Source organism: Grammomys surdaster, unplaced genomic scaffold, assembly GCF_004785775.1.
Source record: "Grammomys surdaster isolate TR1022 unplaced genomic scaffold, NIH_TR_1.0 142, whole genome shotgun sequence".
Classification (NCBI taxonomy): domain Eukaryota; kingdom Metazoa; phylum Chordata; class Mammalia; order Rodentia; family Muridae; genus Grammomys; species Grammomys surdaster.
The window spans coordinates 7,145,209-7,168,674 of NW_021604600.1; the positions used below are offsets into that span (position 1 = coordinate 7,145,209).

The following is a 23,466-nucleotide window of genomic DNA, read 5'->3' on the forward strand; positions in this document are numbered from 1 at the left end:
CAGGTACGCGCCGGCAGGAGGCGGAGCCGCGAGGCCGCGATGGAGCGCAGCCCGGGCGGGCGCCGGCGCTGGAGCCCAAGCGCCGGGCGGAGCGGGAGCCGAAGCCGGAGCCGCAGCCTCAGCCCGCGCCAGGCCGGGGCAGGAGCCCGCAGGGCCGGGCTGCTCGCAGCGGCGGCGCCCGAACCCCCCAGCGGCTGAGCGGTGACCTCCATTCTCGCACGCGGCTGCCGGGACGCAGCGACCGATCCAACCCAGGCCCCCCAAGATCTGCTTGCTACAACCGCACACCTCAAGACACAGAGAGACCCAGCCTTGGGACGCTAGCCCCCTCCTCGCTGCTCCGGCACACAGGGACCCCAAACCTAGGACAGCGAGATCCTCTTGCTAACGAGAAGCCCCGGGCATCCCAAAGCCTCGGGACCCGGGCGACCAAGCCCCTTGAGACGCCTTCAGCGTCCCGCCTCATGGTGGTGGTGGTGCCCTGAGCCCCTCTCGGGCCGGGCAGACGAAGATCGACACGGCGCCCAGGCCCCCTGCCGCGGCGTCCCCGCGGCCCCAGCCCAGGTAAGTGGGACCCAGGTGAGGGGCGGCAGGTGAGTGGCACCGAGGTCCCCAGAGTCCCGCAGGTGGAGAAGGAAGTCCGGAGTGCGCGCTCCCCCTCCTCAGCGTCGCCATGGAGCCGAGGCTGAAGGACGTCTCTTTGTGTCTCGCTTGGAGGAGCCGCCCCCTCCTCCTCTCCCTTCCCCCACCTTCCACCCCAACCCTGAGATTTGGGCACAGCTTCGGACCCTGGGAGAGAGTAGTTTCGATGACCTGAAGAAGGGGAAGAGGGTGGAGAATCTGTAGTGAACCTGGAACGTAGACCTTAGGTCCTTTGAAGAATAAAGAGATGTAGATATCCTCTCCCAAAGGCCAAGCTGAATTCTTAAGAGGGCCCCCCCCCCCCAGAAAAGAGAAAATTTGGGGCGCCCAAAGGTGACAGGTGCCTGCGTTTTGCAGCTCTGGGTGACAGCTGGGTCTTTGGGTGTGTGCCTTTGTCTGAGAGGGCAGAGAAGGGGCGTGTTTGAGAGAATGAGTGGAAATCTCTTATCTTCTGACTCCTATACCCCCTCAGGTCTCAGTGGGGCTCTTTACCCTCTTTGTACTCCCTGCAGAACAGGGAGTGGACAAGCCTCCTCAAAGTGAGCAGCTAGTTTTTGGGGAGGTGAGGTGCCCTGAGTGAAGAAACCATTTCAGGTCAGAGCACCTTTCTGTTCCTCTAAGCCCCAAGGACAGCAAACCCGAGTCTCTTCCCTTTTCCTGACCCGGGGAACACCTAGGGCCAAGTCCAGGACTGGGACACTGTGTCCTCTACAAGGGAGGAGTGAGTCTCGGTTCTTGCTTAGCTTTCCAAAGCATCTACAATCAAGAGGGCCTCAACAAAGTCCTAAACCCCAGGACCCCGGGGAAGCTGGGAGATCTTGGGAGTGTTGTAACCCAAGAAAGGGCAGGAAGGTTTTCTCAGCCTTCCACAGACAGGTGCAGAGTCAGGTAGGAGGTGAGTAGAGGGGCTGGGAAGGCAGGATTCTGGACACAGAGCCCTGTAGAAGTTTCTTTGTTCATTTATTTATCCATTCATTACAACCTCCTACTGTGTCTGAAGTTCCAGCCCTGGAGTCTGAGGCTTCCCCTCATCTTTTCCTGACTATCTGGCTTCAGATCCTTGGGCTCTTCTGTTTGTTCAGACCATGTCAGGCCAGCTGCCCAGCCCTCAGCCCCTTGTCCGTGAGACACCTGATCCTCCATATCGGACTTGAGCAGCTGATGCCTTCCCATTACCACTGTCTGATCTCTTCCCTGCTGCCAGCTTTGCCCCGTGAGTGAGGATGTAACCTGGGTCAGCACTCTTGCAGATCCTCCTTCAGGCTCAAGGACAGTCAAGGCAGTCACCCCAGGAGAGGATGTGCGAAAGCCAGTTGCCCTGAAGATGAGGTGACCTTGATCAAGCCTGTGGCATTTCCCAGAGAGAATGATACTGAACTACATACTCTGTGGCCAGCATGGTGGATATAGATTGAAGCCAGGAGCATTTAGGTGTGTCCTAACCATCTTGGAAGTTTATTTTGTGCAGTGGGTTGGAGCTGAGGGCTTTGTCACACACTCCACAGGCAAGAAAGTGGAAGCAGAGGCTGGAGAACAGAAGTTCAAATGACTGTGAGCAGAAAGAACCATTATGAGGCCAGAAGGGGACTGGCAGGAAGACTTTCTTTCCTTGTTAACCTGCAGCGACTCCCCATTGAGTAGCCTTAATAAAGTAGCTTGGCAGCCCAGCTCTCTGCAGCCTGCCCTAATTTACATCTTGAGCACCCCCACTATATCTGGCTTGTCTCCATGTCTCTAATTCTTTATCATACAAAATTCCTCTGACCCAGAGCCCCACTCTACGATGGCTTGGCAGCTATTTCTACCTCTACCTGCCTTTTTGTTCTGGCTTAGACTGGCACGTTGTAGAGAGCCCAGTCTAGGTGGTTGGTGGCTGGGCAGTTTAGTGACATTTGTTTCCATGTGCTGTGAGACTGCATGTCCAGGCTCAGCTTTGGGAGTCTGAGGCTGTCCTGTTCTGGCCACATGAGCACTGTTGAGCCTGCAGCCTGATGTCTTAGCGTGTGGAGAATACAGCTTAGAGGCCCAGTTTGCTGATGAGTGTATTTCACATGTCTGCATTTGTTATCGGTGTTCAAACATTTTTGGAAGATTTCACATTCAGATGCTGACTTGGAAATCTTCCTGAAAAACCAGGGGATGCAGCAACTTGAGGCCCAGAGCTAGAGAATGGCCGTGTTGTTTGGATAGGGCACATGCTCCCAGTTGTCCCAAGAATTCCTGACCTGTTCTTTATTGTTGTGAACTTAGAGCCTAGCTGCTGACTTCCAGGTTTGTCAGGGAGAGTGGAAGCTGGAAAAAAGATTGCTCAGCACTGGCTATGCTTGGTCTACCAGCATGTGTTCCTGGCCACCCCCAGGGCTGGGTTAGGATGAGCAGAGTGCCCATCTGGGGTTGTGGTGGGAGGAGCCAGGACTTCCCCAGACTGGCCTCACATTCCACTCTGTTGTACCTCCCCATAGCACCAACACACACACACACACACACACACACACATACACACACCACAGGAGGCACAGACATAGTTGTTGCTAGGACCAGTAGACCACGGTTCTAGGCCAAGTCTGACAGAGGACTTGGGGAGGGCTGCAATTGAATTCAGTTTACTCCTCTGTGCAGAAATGAAAGTGAAGGTTTCCCAAGCTTCCTCATCTCGGGCTTTCCAGGATTGAGCTCTGTGCTTTGAACAGGTGGCCTGGGTTGAACTTTGGGCAAAGGATGGTGGCCATGCCTGCCACATTCAAGGTTCTATCCCCAAACCAGCCAACAAAACAAAGTAACCGTGTCCTTCCCCAGCTTCTGACATTCCCTAAGCACGAAGCTGACGGCTGTTGCCGAATAACTGGGCCAGAGCCAGAGGCCAGCACCAGGCCCTAGCCACTGGCCTTGGCTTTGGTAGGTATGCAATCTTCCTGGACAAAGGTCAGCAGAGTGCCGTGTGGAGAGCACCGGCTCTGGTCTCCCCCTGGGTCTGGGATGCGCTTTGCTGCTTTAGGCCTCAGTTTATTTACGTATAGAGTAAGGATAATACTGTGAAGGATGAACTGAAAGGAGCCTAGGCCAGAGGCGGTTCAGTCTTATTAAAGGGGCACTTCGAGGGATGGCCTAGCTTCCTTTGGGAGCTGCTCTAGAGAATGTAGGGCTTGAGGTGGGGTTGGGGGAAGCAGTCATTGCTGAAGTTGGTAGTTGGCAGGGCTGCAGAGCTCCAAGATGGGGAGCAACAAGAACTCTTAGCCCATCCTTGTAGCCTGCAGGAGGAAGTCTGTGGGGCTAGCTCTCTGGCCTTGGGAAGAAGGCTCCTTTTGTCCTCTGTGCCTCTCCAGGAGAGGGTCTTAATGACAGCAGGAGTAGCCAAAGGCTTTCTGCCCCGTGAGGTAGACCCTCCAGGTCCCCTTCGTGGCCAACCCCCTTCTTCCTTTCTGTCATACCCCCAGCACTCCTAGCTCCTCCCCCCCACCAGGAAGCCATGTCATTAATGTTGAGCTTGGAAGGAGGCAGTGGAGCAGTTTCTGCTGTCAGTCTGCAGTGCCAGGCTCTGGGCAGATCTTCTTTTTACCCCTAGACCAGCACAGCACTGAGCCCATGGCAGGATTTGAGCCCAGCTCTGTGATCACCAAGGGTTTGTGTTGAACTGGCAGTGGCTGCCTATCCAGTGACTAACCTGACCTTGGACTAGTCAGTTCTTGTGGGGCCTGTGTTTTGACTGTAAAAGGGGTGTTCAGAGCTTCCAACAGTGGAGGTGCTGGCCAGGCTTCAGCAGTGTCTGCAAGCATTCTAGGTCTTCTTTCACCTTGGGCTACCATATGCAGATGAACTGGTCCCAGTCAGGGGACCTGCTGTGATTTCCCTCAGCCTAGCACTCCTTTGCAGCTTCAATAGTCGCAAGAGGGTTCCAGAATATACCAGCTGCTGCTTCTGGGCTTCCAGTGGGAGACTGGGCAGAGCTGGCCAGGATATCATAGAACTTCCTCTTTTGCTTGTCAGATCACCTCAAAGAGGGTACACAGTTCTACCCACTGGGCCTGGCCTTGGGCAAGGTCCCTAGCTCCTCTGTGCCTCAGCTTCTGTAAGAGAGTCCTGGGACTCTTGGGGCTGTTGATAGGGTCGAGTGGATGGATGTTTGTAAAGTACTATGAATATCACCCCAAAGGTTTGCCTTTAATATCAGTCCTCAAGCCCTGAGCAGAAAGGGTGGCAGCTCCCCTTAGAGATGAAGTGGCTCTCTGGCCTGGTGTGGTGGCACACACCTTTGGTCCCTGTACTCGGGAGACAGAGGCAGGCAGATCTCCTAAGTTTTCAGCTAGTATGGTCTAATAGTAAACTCCAGGCTAGTCAAAACTGCAAGCGAGACCTTGTCTGAAAAAAGGAAAACTGGGGCTCTGATGTGAAGGGTTTTCCCCAAGGCTGTCTCTGTCCTGGGGTTCAAGAAAGGTTCTGGTCACTTTTATCTCATACACAAAGCACGAGGCTTGGTGGATCTGAAGTTCTCTGGGGCTCCACCTGGGCACCAGCGTGTTCCAGGGGCCTGCAGTTCCACTGCATCAGAGTCTCCTAAGGCAAGTCTCAGGTCAGAATCACATCCTGTGCCTCACCCCTCATGGAACAAGAGTCTTAGAGGACTTTAGGCTACTGAGAGGAAAGCCACTTGCTGTGGTGTCTTCAGTGTCCCCAGGCTTCGGTTCTCTTGAGATTTGTTCTGCATACTTGGCAGCTTCCTCCCCCTTGCTCCGTGGCGGTTCCCCTGGGATGGCACCTTGCCTGACATGTGTCTGTTTCACCGTTAGTGCCTTGGCTATTGTGCTGCACAGTTTGAGCTCTCAAGCATGGGCTACATGGCCCTCAGGTATTCTCAGATCCAGAAGCAGTGCCGAGCACGTAGCCAGGCACAACATATCCTTTTGAAACGTTTTAGGATCAGACAAATCATCTCTAAGCCATAACCAGCTGTGTTGTGACTTGGGATAGAGCCACTTAATCTTTTTCTTTGTGCCTCAGTTTCCTTGGCTGTAGAGGCATAAATAACTTCTCCCAAGGGTATTTGACATTTAAATGAGTCAGTATGTCTAAAGCAGTTTTGGGTGGCTTGTGAGAGGTGACTCTTGTAAGCACTACTTGAACCTGAACCATTTTATACCCATTTCCTCTCTTGTTGGAGCCCAGGCCATGTCAGATGGATGCTCTGAGCCACATCCTTAGCTCTTATGCCTATTTAACAGGAAGAAATCGAGTCTTAGAGGACAAACAACTTGCACAGGACCCTGTGGCTAGGATGGTAGTGAGCACCTGAGCCTTGGTGTAGATGCTACGCTGGCTACAGGCTTATTTGTCCCTTCGTAGCTCAGAGGACATCTGGGGCTGGGACAGAGCCTCTGCTTACCCAGCTATCTTTCTAGCAGTCACCACTCATTCCCTGGGAACAACCTAGCTAAAGGCACTGGCCCATCAACCAATAGTAGATGACCGCTCTGCCCACTGTGTCCCACTCTATTCCAAGTCCTGAGTGCTAGATTGTCTGTGTCATCTAGGTCTTGAGTTTTGGGGGCCTTCACAAATCCTGGGCCTGCTCATGGCCCTCTTTGAGGGCCCTACCCCTTGGGATCTGGCTCCCACCTTCCACAGGGCCAGAGAGGCGAGACAACCTGTTTGGTAACAGAGTCACCAACTTAAATGGTTGCCAAGGCTTTGCCTAGGGAAAGGGTAGACTGTCAGGTAGAAGAGAGGGAGGGAGGCTCTAAGTCAGTCCTGGAGTCTCACAGTACAGTGATCTCTAGATGGCCCTGGTGGCAAGGACAGTAAGGAAGGTTGTATGTTGTGGCTTGACCCAGGAATACTCCTGAGTCCTGAGTCTCCACTTTACAGATCTGGCAAATGGGGAGGGCGAGCCCGGCGATCACAGACTATTTCTGACTGTAGCTGGTTTAAGAGTAAGATTTAGCAGCAGTGTGGAATAGAAGGGCAGATTTGTCTGCACAGCCAGTGGGAGAACTAGACCTCAGGTCCCTCCTCCATCTGGCCAATTCTTACCAGGTATCTACTTCATGCCAGGCATGTGAGAAATACCTTTTTAGTTTTTATTGTAAAGTGAAAATGAAATGTAAAACCATTGTTCTCAGTGGGCATTCTTAGCCCTGGCCTACTGATGAGCAAGCTGAGGCACCAGTAGGGGCACAGCCTGCCCAAGGTCACATTGCACAGTGGCAGGATTTGCACCCTGAAAGGGAGACATTGAATACTCTCTTTTTCCTTTTCATTTTTGGACCAGGAAACAGTACTTTATGGGTTATGTGTGATTGTCAAGGAACTGGGGCAGTTCAGGCATGGTGGCTGTATGTCTGTACACACAACACTCAGGAAGAGTCAAGAAGATTTTGAGTTTGAGGTCAGCTTGGGCTGTTTATCAGCAAGACACTGACTTAAAAGATAAAACAAAAGAGAGGGCTTGTCTAGAATCCCTTGTTTCCTAGGAGGCCCCACCCCTCAAGTATTGGATGTAGGGACAGGCCTGTGCTGTGGTGATGCTTCTGGCCATGAGCAGAGGGGTCCAAGTGCAGGCAGATTGTGGGCCTGCGTAAGCCAGGGTAGAGGGTAGGAACAGCCCTGAGGGAGACCACTTAGGAGAACATTGTCACCAGACTAGGATGCCTGTCCTGGGAAGAGAGGGGACCTTGCCAAGCACAGGCTGTAGGGTGTGACATCCCTGGAGATGGGGATAGTGCTGATGGCTGTTAAGCAGGTTTCTCATTTGCTTCCTCTAACAGCACCTGTCACCTGGCCTTGGCCAGCTGTCCCTTCTGCTCCCCAGACCATGCAGGGTTGAGCCTGGTAAAGTTTCACCCTTCCTTTCCTCCTTGCTCAGTTCCCACCTCCCCAAGAGATTCAGTTGTTCAGTCAACAGAAATTTACTAAGAACCTGCTTTGTGCCAGGTGCCATGCCAGCTCCTGGGGACTCCATAGTGAACAAGACCAGGCCATAAAATCCCTGCCCTCTGGGTGCTTCAGTTTGAGTGGGAGAAAGGCACAGTTAATAGATGTCATCATAGTCAGTAAATTATGTAATGCATTCAAAGGTGCTACGTTCTACTGGGGAGAAAAGGAGCAAGGTGGAGAGGAAGGGAAGGTGGGAAGTGGCCCATGTTTGGAAGGTGTCACCCAAGCAGAACAGTGACGAAAGATTCATGTGGGCATTGGAGGGAAGAGCTATTCAGGCAGAAGGAACAGCTCCAGGCTGGGATAGAACTGCTTGGGAACAGCAGGGAAACTGGGGTGGGGGTGGGGTATAGCAGCGAGTCACGGGGGTGGGGGTGGACAAGGCTAGTGGGAAGACTGGTGTGCGGTGGGCTAGTGGAGGGAGTGGAGAAGGGAGCGACACTGGATGCTGTGTGTCGAGTAGACTATAGCCTGCCCAGTGGCACACACCCTAGCGACTCTGGAGGGTGAGACAGAAGATTTAGAAGTTGCAAGCTAGTTTGGGTCAAGGTCAAATACCATCACTAATGTGTGGGTTCTGGAGTTACTTAATATAAGTACATGCAAGTGAAAACCCTGTTCTTATTTTATCCCTTATCAAAGTAGTGTACTAATATCTGACTGTATCAGATGATCTGGAGCCCAGAGGGCAGGGTAACTGGTGACTGCTGCTCTGTTCTCCCAGAGGCAGGCTTCTTATTTGGTAAGGTGTCCATCAGCATAGCAACTTAGTCCAGGGCTCTCTGCAGAAATTCCAAACCCACTCACCCTTTCGCTTACATGCCTGTTTCTAGAAGCTATGTACAGATACACTCAATTCTACTGAGTGTCAAATTCCTTCTGCACAAGGCCACTTACTTATTATAGCAATAGCATGGACTCTGTGGAGATCCAGCTCTGCAGTCGTGTCCCCCTATCGCTGCTGCTGCCCGCCTGGCTACTCTTCCTCAAGTAGGCGCTTAGCCAGGCGTCAATGGGTGCTGTCCAGGCCTGTGGTGCTGAACATGGGTTGGCGGGAGACCTGGGACCCAGAGTTGAAGACTGAAAGTAAAAAAGATGATGCGCAGACCAAGAAGCTAAGGATACAGTCCTTGCCCTGAGGCTGACGGGCTGTGTGACCATGGGCAGGCTCCTCCAAGCCTCAGCATCCTGCTCTGTGAAAAAGGAGCTGCCGCAGAGATTAAATGGGAAAATAAATGGTAATTTTTACCACTTTACTTTAGAGGTAGTAGAGCAGTGGTTAGGCTTGGGTCACAGGACAATGCCTGATCTACTGGTCCCTGGATGGATGATTTTGCTATAATGATATGACCCAGCTGGGCCTGGTGGTATATACTTACCACCTCAGCTACTTGGGAGGCTGAGGCAGGAGGTCATAAGCTTGAGGACAGCCTGGACTACATAGCAAGACTCCTGTTTTGGAATAAAAAGGGCTAGGGGTGCAACATTTGCCTGGGCTCCATCCCCAGCAGTAAGGACAGACAGAAGACAGTACCCATGCCTAAGCTTTTCCATTTGTAACTTGGAGTCAGTATCAGTCCCCACACTATGAGACGATGGAAGGATTTGGTGGGTCCATGGGGTTCAGCTCATCAATGTCACTGACTGTTGGTATCTCCAGCCTGTCCACAGTGACCAGTGCTCCTCAGAGCTGCTTCTTTCATGTCACCTGGGCTTGGGGCTGTTAGAAGACAATAGCACATCACTCCCAAAGACATCCTGGCACCTGACATGGCCTGCCACTGACCTATGACTGTGGCCATCAGTCTGTCCATCTGCAGAATGGGACCAATAGTCCTTCACGTGGTGCTAGAAAAATAACTGTGTGCCTGCAGGGTCATATTTAGGAAAGCCAAGATATAAAAAGTTACAACTTCCAAACACGTAAGGAATTATTCACTGGCATTTGTCACCCCCCGGCTCAGTGCTGGGAATAGCAAGATGATTAAGGCAGGGGCTGGCTTTCAAGGAGCTTGCGGCTTTCTTGCTGGGTTTTAGGTACACTCGTCTGGAGTCTAGCTTGAGAGTTATATAAACTCATCAGCTGGCTTAATTAAGCCAGAACAGAAATCCATTGATTCATGAAACAAATGTCCGGGAGTATAACCAGCCTTAGGCGTGCCTCGTCAGCACATTTCAGCTGCTTCTCTGTCAGGCAGGTTTCCCCTTTGGTGTGGCCAGCCAGCTTCCAACAGCTGTAGCCCTGTGACCTCTGACTTGGTCTCACACCCAGAGTGGAAGATGCTGTTTCTCTACAGCTCCAGCAGACGTCTCAGGGCTGCCTCCAGCGGGTCACCATTGGAAGCATGTCCGTCTTGAGGAAGGTGGAATAATGGACCCCGAGTCAGGCCTGTCCCTGATAGCAGTATAGAGAGCAAGGCAGTGCTGCTACCCAACGAGGGGAGCTGATGCCGAGCAGGCAACGCATGGCTCTTCAGTGAGCCACAGCAGCACTGCAAGGCCACATGTGCTGGTACACACCTGTAGTCCTAGCACTTGGGAGGCAGAGGCAGGAGGATGAAGAATTCAGTGCCACCCTATCAAGACTCTGTCTCAAATAACAGTCAAGTGATCCAAACTCCATTGCAGCTGTGTAAGCAAGGCAAAAAGTGAGTCAAATCTGACTTTCAGTCGGCCTGGGGCGGGGTGTGGGGCAAGGCACAAAGGCAGGCTTGTATGAAATGCCACAGGCCATGATCTCGTGTGTGTCAACTGAAAGAAGTGCAGATAGAGAAAAGCTGTTCATCCTATGGAGTCTAAGACTTCTGAGGGAGGCAGCATGAACACTGGCGTGTGGAGAGTCAGGAGAACACAACTGAAGCTCACTTGCCTTTCACTGATGGAAGGGGAGAGGTTACGGGGCTACCCCCACTCAGTTCTGAAATCCTACCACACAGCTATTTATCCCCTCAAGGAGGGTAAGTAGTCATATCCAGAGAAGCCAGGCTTTTATTAAGACACCCCTGGAGTTTGCCCTTGCAGGGGACACAGTGTAGGTCCAGGGTCGAAGGGAGGGGGTCTAAACACAGGACAGAGAATCGTGGGACTCCAGTGTAAGGGTCAGAAAGGCTCAGCTGGAGCAGGCATTGTGACTCACTCCTGTAATTCCAGCCCTTAGGAGTCAGAGGCAAGAGGATCACAGGTTCTCAGCCAGCCTGGTGGACATAGTAAGTTCCAGGTCAGTCAGGGTAAGAAAACAAACAAAAAAGAAAGGCCTGGTCCTGCCTCACCTCTCATAGTCCCCCATTCCCCATAGGTAGCCTTTAGCCTCTCTTGTATCCCCAGAGATGGAGAATGCTTTTCTCTGTACCATGTCTGCCTTGCAGACCCTACAGGACAGGAGCCCCAGATCTGGATCCAGCTCTGCCAAGTGCCAGCTTTGACTCCATGTGTACCCCAGTAGCTGTCTTGGTTTGCTTGGTGCGTCTGCCGCCAAGGATCTCTAAGTGGATGGTTTATAATGAGCAGATGCATTTCTCAGTTCTAGAAGGTAGGACATCAAGGTCAAGGACATCCCATTGTAGAAGGTGGAAAGGAAACAGAAAGACCAGGATGAGCCTTTAATAGGAACCCAACCTCTAAGTAGTTTCCAAGGTCTTGTCTTTTTAGAAATCATACTTATTAGTATTGTTGTGTATGTGGTACATGTGTATATGGTACATGTTTATGGTAGGTGTACACATGCCTAGTGTGCGTGTAAGAGTCAGAGGACAACTTTGTGAAATCAGTTCTCTCCTACCTTAAAGTGGCTGTGGGGATCGAACTCAGGTCACCATACTTGCTCCATAAGCACCTTTACCCACTGAGCCATCTCACCTGCCCTGCCCAGGTCTCTCCTTGTTGTTTGTTTGTTTGTTTGTTTGTTTTTGAGGCAGGTACTATGTAGTTTATAGAGATCTACCTTTCTCTGCCTCTCAAATGCTGGGATTAAAGGTGTATGCCCCAACATCTGGCCAGATCTCACTTAAGACTTAAAATGACAGAACCGAGTGTGGTGGCACAGGCCTGTAATCCCAATACCCAGAAAGCTGCGGTAGGAGGAACAAGAGTTTGAGGCCAGCATGGACCATGCAGGGCACAAAAAAGACAATTAGGTTTCACCATTGGACTTGGAGGGGTATTTCTGTAAAGTGAGTATAGCAACTATATCCCATGCTGTGGTTGATACTTTACTTACGTCTAGCCCACCAAGCTGTGAGTACCCAGAGTGTCAATAAAGACAGTGACACTATTCTCCCACTGACAGGATAAGGCCAGCCCTCCTCTCAGCAGATGGATCACCCTCCACCCACTCCTGTGATTGCATTTTTGTCCTTGATCTCCATCACCATTCTTGGGAGTCTGGCCATGCTCCAGGCAGGTACAAAACATAGTTCTGTCTACTGACTGCATAGCCCTTCCCGAGAAGAGCAGTAGTTGTTGTGACAAGCCATGCTTCAGGGGTGGAACAAGGTAGAAATTCACAGAACAATACAGGGTAGGTAATCTTCACCCTTCCTGGGGGGACATCTAGTGGGGCCTCTATCTACCACATTTGAGAGTTTGGGAGTCCTCTGTTCAAGTCAGCATCCAGAAGGCTTCTGCAACTGGAAAAAGTCCTGAGCTGGCAATAACACGTCACTGTGTTCACATCCCAGTGTGGGGGAGGGGAGCCAGCCACATGGCCACATGAAGGAAGCTGAGTGTGACTTTGTAATGTAGAAGAGGAGACTGTTTGATAGCAGCTGGCTGGCTGCCATAGCCACAGACAAGTCACCACACTCTTGAGCCTCCGTTGTTATCTGTAGAACAGAAAACATCATTCGATAGTGACAGTGGCTGCCCAGTTTGTACATTTACTGAAATCATTAACATGTTCATGGGTGTGTAAGTCACACCACAGGTAAGCTGCTTCTGTAAAGCACAGGCAGCTCCTTGCCCTCTCCTCAGGGTTCTTGTGAGGTCTTAGCAAGAAAAATGTTGCCAAGGTGGTGCTATTGCTTGTGCGTGCAGATTTGTATGTCTGTGTATACCTTTTTTTATGTCTGTTTGCCTGTTGTATGTCTGTGTGCGTACGCTTATGGCTTCTGTGCGTTTGTCTCTGCTTATGGTGAGGGATGAGAGTTCCGAAGCACTGTGAGATGGGTTCTGTGCTGGGTGTAGCATCACAGGGTGGCACCCAACCCAGGCTGCCTGCCAACAGGAAGTGGTAGGCGGTTCAGTCTTGCTTCTTGCTTGGGAAACCCTCCCCCATTTTGGTGGCCTTCCAGCATGTGGCAGAGCTAGGACTGCCATGCCTGCACACTAAGATGTCCATCTCCGTCTTCTGGAGTGTACACATCAGATGGTCAAGACAGCAGCCCAGCATCTCCCTGGTGGGTGGGGGAAAGTTCCAGATCACTACACAGATGGGTATTGAAGCCAGTAGAGACACACCCTGGAAGGGTTCCACCCAAAGGGTCTCTTGGGGCAGCAGAGTGTGGGAGGATACCCTGCTGAGCACCAGCAGGGAGGAACCAAAGGGCAACAGAGACCTCTATTTCCTGGTTGCTAGGAGTTCACAGGCACAGGTATAGCTGAGTATATTCAAACGGGTGTGTGTCAGGACCTGGAGGACAGTGATCCCCTAATGTCAGATGTCAGGAGCTAGACATGTCGTGCTTCACTCAGTCTCAAGTTGTCACATATACTAGGAGCCACGTGACATCGTTGTGAGGATGACATGGGTCTCCTTGGCAGAGGTTCCACCCAGCTACTGCAGGATCTGGGTGTATTGTTCCCAACACTTGTCTTGGGAAAGAACTGATTTAAAGGAAGGGATTTAGATCCTGTTCCAAAGCTAGCTATGTTTCTGTAGATAAGCCTCTTGGTCTCTGTGCTTCATTTCATCATGAAATAACAGTACAATACTGTAGTGTTAAGAATTGTGGAGTCCTGATGACAGGTTGGCTGCAGTAGGTATGGTTGGGTTAATGTTTTTGTTTTCTTTAATGTGTGGATGTGTAAACTGAGGTCCAGGACTGGCTGTAGGTCACTCAGGTGAAGTGGCTCTCAGAAGGATCAAGGCCCAGACTGTTCCAGGCTCATGCTATCTCTGTAGCTCCCCACTGTACCTCTAAGTAACTGGGTCAAAGGCAGTATGTACCTGAGGGATGACACAGCAGCATCAGGGACAGACATGTGGATTCAGTCATTGCCTCCTGCTGACACCTTGTGGAGAACATGACTGTAGGAAGAGGAGGGCTGTGAGGCCCCAAAACTTACCCAGTAAATTTAGGGTGCAATAAAGGATGGGTTGGGATCTGGTCTGGCCTCTGCCTCAGGGGCTCTTGGCTCATTGACAGGCAGGCACAGCTGAGATGCCTTCCCCTACCTGGTCAGCAGGGGAGGCGCCGGTGTAAGTTCTTCAGTGCCAGTTACTTGTACCTGCTGGGGCAGCAGAGGTTCATAGAAAAGAGGGTCCTAAGGACAGTGGCACTTGAGAGGTCAGGTGGGGAATAGGAGTGGAAAGTGGAGGGTGCTTAGGAACATTGGCCTGTCTGGCAGCTTCTGAGGTTTGCAGAGGCAATGCATCGGCTTGTGTGCCTAGAGGCAGTGTTGAGGCCCGGGGTCAAGCACTTGGAAGGAATAAAGCCTCCTACAGCTGCCAGTCAAAGTCCCAGACGACACAGAAACCATCTGAGGTGACCCGGCAGGGCTGATGCTCTAAGCGGGGAGCTGAGTCAGAGAGCACGAGTCTGCACACTAGGCCGCCCGTCTCTGTCTCCAGGAGTGTAGGCTATCAAATGGGCAGCCCAGCAGCCCAGCATCTCCCTGGGGGTCAAGGAGACTCCAGATTGAGGGGACTGTCTATTCATCAGAGACCCTCAGGAAAAAACCCACACTGGCCTTTAAAGGTTAGAGACAATGGCCTGGGGACACCTTCAAAATTGATTTCTCTTCCCTTTTGAGATGAAGCTAGCTAACTTGTCTTCCTCACCAGGTAGGTGGTGGATATTTGACAGCACTCATGGTCCCTGGAGCTGAGAAAGACTCCCCTCCCCAGTTCCCCAACATAGCCTAATCATGGCTGCGGCAGAACTGTAGCCTGCAACTGGATGGGGCTCTGAACAATGGCAACAGAGCCCAGTCACATAGAGTAAGGGGAAGCCGGACTGGATTTTCCACCATCCTCTGGGTTTGTGAAAGCATAACCATGCCACAGACTAGACTCTAGATGCTGTGGCATCTAGAGTTAAAATAAAACTCAAAAAGGGCTGCAGTTGGGGTGGGACAGTTCTGTGAAAACAGGGTCTAGGAACAGAGCTGGTTGGTGGATGAAGAGAGCAGGGGCCTGAGGAAGTAGAAGAGGTGGGAGCCAGTGCAGGGAGGGGCCTCTCATCCCAGCCATTGCTGAGGATGGCACAGATGGAACTCCGCCTATGGCTGGTGGGAGGCCAGGAAGTTCCCTCCTGATGTTCCTCCTCTCTGTGTGAAGTGGGAGGCTGGGTCGTGCTGCCTGAAAGGAAGGGAAGGCAGGGGAAAGGGCTTGACCTGGAAGGGAGTGGCTAGCCAGGGCTCCTGGGTGTAGGGAGGTTCTAGCACATCCTGCTTCCAGCTGGAAATGCACAGATAAGATGGGTGTATGGGCCGGGCAGTGGTAGTGCACGCCTTTGATCCCAGCACTTGGGAGGCAGAGACAGGCAGATTTCTGAGTTCAAGGCCAGCCTGGTCCACAGAGTGAGTTCCAGGACAGCCAGGGCTACACAGAGAAACCCTGTCTTGAAAAACCAAAAAACTAAACTAAACTAAACTAAAATATGGGTGTATGGCCTGAGGCCTAGGAGTAACTGCACCATCCTTACCTAGTCACCTCATGGCTGTGGCAGAGCCTGTCTGGAGCTGTGACTCTGGAGACTTGGAATGGGACACACCTACAGAGAGAGCACTTACTGTGTACTAGGTGCTTCATGGCTATTTAAACTCACAGTGGCTCCTGGGAAGTAGTTCTGTTAAATCTCTTGATAGATGAGGAATCAGTCACACATGTAACCTGCCCAAGGACGACCAACTAACAAGTGACATTTGGTGTTCAAACCCAGCCTGTGGCTTGTAGGTCATGCCTCATCTCAGATGAAGCAGAGGACTTGGTATAACTGTGATGTGGGCTGTGATGTGGGCAGGGGGCTCTGGGATGAGAGGCAGCCAACGGGAGGTCTGAGTGCCAGCTTCTGGCTGATGACACTCATGCACATGCATACCTGTAACCATGTACTCATGCCCAGTGTACCCGGGAGAGGCTCTGCTCCCAGTACACACACACACACACACACACACACACACACACTCACAGAGAAAGAGAGAGAGAGAGAGAGAGAGAGAGAGAGAGAGAGAGAGAGAGAGAGAGAGAGAGAGAGCTAAGAGAAGGTTCTGGATGGCTGCCTAGAAGATAAGGAACAGGCTTATACTGGGACAAAAGGAAACTCTGGGATGACAGATATGCTCGTTATGTTGATTGCTATGATGGACTCATGAATATTTATGTGTTAAACTCATCAAATCGTGTTTCAAATATGTAGTTTATCATATACCAAGCAAACCTCAGTAAAGCCACAGCAAAATGAAGCAAAGTATAAGGTGGAAAGCAGAAGTGAGGCCCCAAATTGGGCTTTGACTTTACCATCACAGAGTCAGTCCCCAGCCTTGGACTTCAGCCGAGATGGTGCTGTACTGCTAACATCCTTGAAGGGCAGAGGATGGTGGTCTATATGGAAACATATGGCAGCCGTGAGGGGCATATGCATGAAGACCATCTCTGCTGTGGACATAAGGGGTTTCAGGCCGGGACTATGGAGGACAGGCAGGGACAGGCCCCAGGGCCGTAGTTATTGTATGTATCAGAGGGGATTGTGTTGTTCCCAGGGATGCCATTGGTCATGGCTGCATGTGTTGTTGCTGTGTGGCCACACTGGCACTCTCTTCCTGTGTGGGGTAAAATGGTATAGCTGAGGTATTTGATATGACAGAGGCTGCCATTCATTGGCCCCAGCTCATGCTCTTGAACCCACTCTGCCTCTGACTGTGACATGCCATTTGTATGTTCATCATGTTTATTGTCCATCTTTCTGACGCATAAACCTCAAGGGCAAGGATTCTCATGTATTTGTACAGTGTGGGCTCTGATGTCACCTGGCAAACAGCAGATGCTTCATCATTATTTGTGAATACGGCTAGGGCTGTGGGTCAGTGACGGACCGCATGCTTAGCATGTGCAAAACTGTAGGTTTGAGCTCCCCACTTCCCCAGCACCGCCCACAACAGAAACCCAGAACTTGTGAATGGGAACATATGTGTGGCTACTGCTTTGTGACATAAACCTGTGTGCTTGCTGGGTACTGTGTGGGTTAGTGTGAGACAAATGGGTCTGTGATACACAGTGCTAATGAGGGGCAGTGACAATCTCAAGAAACTTTGGGAATGGTGTCAAGATTAACGATGCTTAACATCCCTGTGGCCCAGCTAGCAATCTCCTAGGTGCTGGGGGGGTGGGAGGAAGATGGTGAGGGGGCTTGTCACTCATCATGCCGTACCCCACAACAGGGAGAAGATGAGCGTGGGCTGCCCTGAGCCTGAACCGCTCCACTCCCTGCCTTGCTGTGGGCCAGGGGCCGCCCCTGTACCAGGTGCAGGTGTGCCCCTCCTCACAGAAGACATGCAAGCGCTTACCCTACGCACACTGGCTGCCAGCGATGTCACCAAGCACTATGAGCTTGTGCGGGAGCTGGGTAAAGGGACCTACGGGAAGGTCGACCTGGTGGCTTACAAGGGCACAGGTGAGTGTTGGTAGGGTGGCAGAGTATTAAGGTTGGGGACATGCCTGGACAGAGGGCCAGCAAAGGAGGAGTTGGCCAAGTGCCCAAAGCACTTTGGGGCTATCTGGGTGCCTTTGAGACAGATGAGCCCAGGGACAAGATACTGCTGAAAGTGGCTCTTAAAGAACATTGGTGACATCTGATGCTGAGGAGCTGGACAGAGGTGAGGACAGGTCTTTGGAAACAGGACACCTTATTTAGAGGATATGAGGAGATAGCCCTATGGGGTTGGTCTGGACATGTCTCTCCAATAAGGACACAGACCCTGAAGTCCAGCCAGGCAGCCATGGTCACAGCACTACAGTGAGTTTGAACTAGGGTGACACTGTACTGGCCAGGCAGGAGGAGTCTCTAGGACAGAGAACTAAGGCAGCGGGAGGACCGCTTACATGGGGTTGCCTTAGTGTTTTCTGTGTGAGCCTGAGCAATGGAACCTCTTTTCTCTGTTTAGGAAAGAAGGTGGGGCCTATCATGTGTAGCATTCTGTTGCTACTGCATAGCTGTGTGCCCAGTGGGGTACACATGCCTGCCCAGTTTGGGGGACTAGTTCCTTACATGGGATTCTCTTATTCACCCATTGGCAAGCATTTGATGAGCCTGTTTTGTGGTGAATTCTGGAGAATACACAATACCGATACAAGACAGGGCCCTGTGTTCAGGGAGTCATGTTCTAGCTAGGGAGATACATATGACAGATAAGTAGATAGGATGTCAGGAAAGTAGCTCGGGGTAGAGGCAGGAAGCCTTCCTGGCTATTTTTTACATCAAGGGCTGCAAGGTAGAAGACTCATGTCAGCTACACTCTGCTTGGTAGACTTAGACAAGTCTTTTCTTTTTACTGGGTCAGTTTTCCATCTGTGTCACTACTGCAGGGACAGGTTGTACAGGCAGGTGTGGGAGTGTATCTGAGAGAGGGGTTCTCACTGTTCTTGTTGTGGCCCTGCCAGGCACTAAAATGGCCCTGAAATTTGTGAATAAGAGTAAGACAAAGCTGAAGAACTTCCTGCGTGAGGTGAGCATCACCAACAGCCTGTCGTCCAGCCCCTTCATCATCAAGGTCTTTGATGTGGTCTTCGAAACTGAGGAGTGCTATGTCTTTGCCCAGGAGTATGCACCTGCTGGGGACCTGTTTGACATCATCCCTCCTCAGGTACTTCAGAGAGTGGCAGAGAGAGAGGAGATGGGCTTTGGGGCTGCCGGAGTATGAAGTCCTGTAAGGAGTTGGACAGGATCAACCAGTAGGCTGGGTATGGCAGTGCATGCCTGCAATCCCAGCTATTGGGAAGTGAGGCAGAGGCAGGAAGATCATGGGTTTTATACCATCGTGGGCTGAGTAGTGAGACCCTATCTCAGGAAAACTGGAAGTATAGTTTGGTGGTAGTGTTTGTCTAGCATATGTATGAGCCTGGGTTGATTCCTCCTCAGCACTGCAAATAATAAATAAGCAAATGAATAAGCCTTGATGGCGCAGAGATGTCCCTGGAGCAAATGGAGGAGGAGCCTAGTGCTCGGGATCTTTCCTCTTGGGTAAAAGTCGAAGTCAAAAGCCACCTAGCAGAACAAGAGGAGTAGGTATCCCACCAGGTTGGGAAGAGGACAAACAGGCACCAGGATCAAGGCAGGTTCAGAGGACAACAGGAGAGTTGTGGCCTCCAGGTGACAGGGTCTGAGAGAAGGAACTGGGGGTAGGGCAGGCCGGCCTGCCTACTCCTGAGCAGCTCTCTCTGTTCCCAACAGGTGGGACTCCCGGAGGACACGGTGAAGCGCTGTGTGCAGCAGCTGGGGCTGGCGCTGGACTTCATGCACAGCAGGCAGCTGGTACACCGAGACATCAAGCCGGAGAATGTGTTGCTGTTTGACCGTGAGTGCCGCCGTGTGAAGCTGGCTGACTTCGGCATGACGCGGCGTGTGGGCTGCCGTGTGAAGCGTGTGAGCGGCACTATACCCTACACAGCGCCTGAGGTGTGCCAGGCTGGCCGCGCTGATGGCTTCGCGGTGGACACGGGCGTGGACGTGTGGGCATTTGGCGTGCTCATCTTCTGTGTGCTCACTGGCAACTTCCCCTGGGAGGCTGCATCGGGTGCGGATGCCTTCTTCGAGGAGTTCGTGCGCTGGCAGCGGGGTCGCCTGCCTGGGCTGCCATCTCAGTGGCGCCGCTTTACTGAGCCAGCGCTGCGCATGTTCCAGCGGCTTCTGGCGCTGGAGCCTGAGCGACGTGGGCCGGCCAAGGAGGTCTTTCGCTTCCTCAAGCACGAGCTCACATCCGAGCTGCGGCGGCGGCCTTCGCACCGCGCACGCAAGCCGCCTGGGGACCGTCTGCCTGGGTCCCTGCGCCTCGAGGCTCCCGGGCCGCTCAAGCGCACTGTGCTCACCGAGAGTGGCAGCGGCTCGCGGCCCTCCCCACCCAGCGTAGGGCCGGTGGTACCCGTGCCAGTGCCAGTTCCAGTACCCGTGCCTGAGGCTGGTCTGGCTCCGCCCGCACCCCCGGGCAGGACCGACGGCCGCACGGACAAGAACAAAGGGCAGGTGGTACTGGCCACGGCCATCGAGATCTGCGTCTGAGCCGCTGTAGCGCAGCTGCTGCGGGGAAGCCGCGCGCTCTATCCCATTCTGGGGACAAGGAGCAGCCGCTGCGCGGCAGTGGGAAGGAGTAGCGTAGACTAGGAGGCCCAGACACCGGGGTCGGTGGTGGGCTGGTGACATAGCTAGCAAATGACCATGCGTATGGCCGGCCTCAGCCTAGAGGAGCTGAGGCCCCTGACAAAGGCTGGGAGCTTGTGGGCCAGACTGAGCTCTGGAACCTGAACACTCCTGGCGCTTCATACCCCTTGGCAGATAACCCTACGAAATCCCATCCAAACCTGGGCACAGAAAGGGGTCTTTGGTGTTGGACAAATATGGGCATGAGATTCTTAGAAACTGGCCAGGGACAGGCAATAGGTTGATAACAGTGGTGTCTAGGAGGTCAGAGGAAGAGGCTGAGCCCCTTAAATGTAGCAAAAGTCGTGTGGGGGAACAGACCTGAGTATCTAGTGATGCCCCTCACTTCCTCCTGCTGATGGGGACTTTGAACCCAGGAGGGAGAGCTATTACAGCAGCCACGAGGCTTTGGGGAACAGAGCTCCAATGTGTGCCCCTCCTGGGAGTAGGGGAGCAGATGGCTGGGGAACAGGAGGCTTGGCACTCCTGTGTCCCTAGGCCAAGGGAGTACATGCACAGCCCAGCTGCTCCTTCCCTGAGCACTCCACAGCAGGGAACAACCATGCCAGTTATTCCTGGGTTTCTGCTGGAGTCACATGTCTAAGCCTCAGTTCTAGGCCAGTACCCTTTCAGGAGCGGAGCACATCACGGATGGGGCAGGATGTCACTGAAATGAGGAGGGAGTGTGATGTGTGTCTGGTGACTCGAGTGTCCAGACACCTCACCAGGCAGCTGCCAAAAGCCAGGCCTATGTTTTACCACACTCCTCAGGGAATCCCAGGAGATACCTGTTGTTGGCTCAGGTTCTTAGGCAGCAAAACAGGAGTTCACCCTATCCTAGCTCTCCTTTGGGACTCCTACACAAGAGGCTTGAGGAACCCCTGCAATAACCTCAACATAAGGAGGCTGTGCCTTCTGCCTGGCCCCACCCAACTGGCTAGCCTGGGTTGCCTCTTCTAGGGTCCCTCCAGAAAGTTCCGGGACATTCAAGGAGGTTCCATCTTGGGGCTGGCTGACTAGCTACAAGGGGCACTAACCACCCCTCAGCCTGGAGCCCCCACCTCTACACACACCCTTACTCCCACCACAAAGGGCTATAGGTCTCCCTGCCCTGCCTGAGTCCAGTTTACAAACTGTGGTTGCTCCAGGGCCTGGTCCTACTCTCCTGGGGTGCCACCACTTCCCTAGTGGACACAGGGCCCACATATGCCAGGTAAGTAGCAAACCCCTCCTCCTGCCAAGAGCCAAGTCTCAGAAGGCCCCCATCACTGCCCTGGCCCACCTGGGGCCATTAGGCCCTCCTTCCCAGCCGCTACTTCTCCTCTTGCCTTAGGCCTCTCCACCCTGATCTGCAATAACACGGAAGCGAGATTCCACAGTAGACATCCCGCATCCCATAAGCACCCTCTCTGTTGAGATCCTGTGTGGGAGGCTTCTCCCTTGTAGTATCTAGGATGGTAGTCCTCAGAAGAGACTTTAGGTACGTAGCCCAGCCCCATTGTTTAGAGGCAGCAACCAGCCTGACCCAGAACAGGACTCAGACTGGGTCACCGGCTGCTCTTGTCACCGCTGGTACTGTCTCTGTCGGTTGGGTTGGGACCCTTTGCCCCTTAGGAGAGGTGTTGGTTACAGATGTTTACCTCAGTTTGTCACTGTTGAAACAAAATCATAGCAAAAAATTAGTAACACGGTAGACATGGAGGCTTAGAAGACAAACCACAGAGAAACCTACCCCTTTGCAATTTTTCTGTGAAGTACAGTTTGTTCACGTATGCACACATATGTGCACATCTCTGTCTCACCCCAGGGCAGGCCAAATCATCTATTGACACCTGTCCCAGCCTGTGTGTCCCTCACACTGTCCCCTGTCCTTTGGTGCTTCCCAGGGGCCCCTTTGAGCTGGCTTTTGGGGTGTAGGGGAGCTCCCTGGATGGGAAGTGAGGCCTCGGGTTAGCTAGAGGCCTCCCACCAGGCTCTGTGAGCAGAGAGCCCTGTGGCTATGTGACGTTTCCTGAGCCCACAGGACAGTCCTGGTGGCTGGCATCAGTGTCCACGTCTGGGGCCGAGCCTGGGTTGTTCTCAGGCTGTGGAGCCTCACAGCCCTGTCTTGCCTCTCCTACCCCATGTGTTTGTAAATACTCTGGCTTCCTTTGGCCCTGAGGAGGTTTTTAAATGTGTTATTTACTTCTCTAACTATGACAATTGCTATAAAATAAAAATTTAGAAAAATGATTGTTTCAGCTGCAGGGCGGGAGGGTACCCAGATCTTCCTTCACAGCACACTCTGAGGCAGCATCTGCAGTGTCCAGGCCGTTTATGGCCTGTTAGGCTTCCAGTGGACCCAGGCTGGGGCTGAAGGCGGGGTATGCTTCCTGAACTTTCTGCGAGAGGGGCAGAGAGAATTGTCCTGAAGTTAAATTCAGCTTCAGCTTAGACTGTGCATCCTGGACCAAAACGGGAAGCTCCGGGCACTATCTTGGCAGTGTTTGGTGAGCACCTTCAGTATGTATACATGTCAGTGACACGGAAAGTGCAGCAGTGATAGTAAGTGAGTAGCTTTGTTGCTCCGTGGGTTCCTTTCCCTTCTGTCCTCCTGGTTTCATTCCATCACTGGATAAAGGATAGAGGGGAGAGAGATCCCTGAATCTAATTTTTGTTACTTCTCTGACCATGACTACTAACAAAATTGCAACCAACCCTCCCTGAACGGCTACCAACCACCCTGCCTTTCAGGGCCCTAGCATTTATGTACCCTCTGAAAAGTTCCCAGAATTCTAAACACACAATTGTAGAAACTGCAGCTGGCAAAACCACACCCCAGCTAGAGCACGAGACAAATCACAGTAGCTGCTGTGGACAATCTGAAGCAGCCCCATATCCCATACCTGGGATTAAAATGAAAACACATTCTTATATTTCTGTGTTTTTAAAGAAATCAAATTTCCAAAATTGTCACTACAAGCATGTCACAGAAGGCCAGGGCTTGGGTAGGCACAGGATTGAGCTCACCAGGTTTTTTAGATGCCTGGGGAAGCTCCAGATAGACAAGCCAGAGAATTCTAAGTTAACTGGGCTAGAGCACAATGGGGTGGGTACTAGGAGTGGTCTTAGGGCCAAGTAAGAGTTGATGCTGAGGTGGCTGTGGGAGGTATACCAAACATACTGGCTAGTATGAATACCAGCGCCAGCAGAACAGTGTCTGCTCTGCCTTCAGACCCTGTCATATCAAGAACTGACCACCAAGCACAGCCAGCATTCCCACTTTTGGATACAGCACTCCTCCCTTTCAGCAGTTTCCTTTCTGATCCCCCACCCCCACCCCCCAGCA

At 52.4% G+C, this 23,466-nt stretch overlaps 1 protein-coding gene across 2 annotated transcripts; it reads left to right on the forward strand.

The window, feature by feature from the left end:
* On the forward strand, nt 1–22,370 carry Sbk1 (SH3 domain binding kinase 1). Of its 2 annotated transcripts, XM_028764293.1 has the most exons (5): nt 142–564; nt 11,855–11,968; nt 17,167–17,399; nt 18,386–18,588; nt 19,176–22,370. In XM_028764293.1, the coding sequence occupies exons 3-5, from the start codon at nt 17,174–17,176 to the stop codon at nt 19,998–20,000; spliced, it is 1,254 nt and encodes a 417-aa protein (XP_028620126.1). In that variant the 5' UTR covers nt 142–564; nt 11,855–11,968; nt 17,167–17,173; the 3' UTR covers nt 20,001–22,370. The 2 variants fall into 2 exon arrangements, with proteins under 2 accessions (XP_028620125.1, XP_028620126.1); XM_028764292.1 differs by lacking the exon at nt 11,855–11,968 and having other exon boundaries at nt 1–564.
* The last annotated feature ends 1,096 nt before the right edge of the window (nt 22,371–23,466 follow it).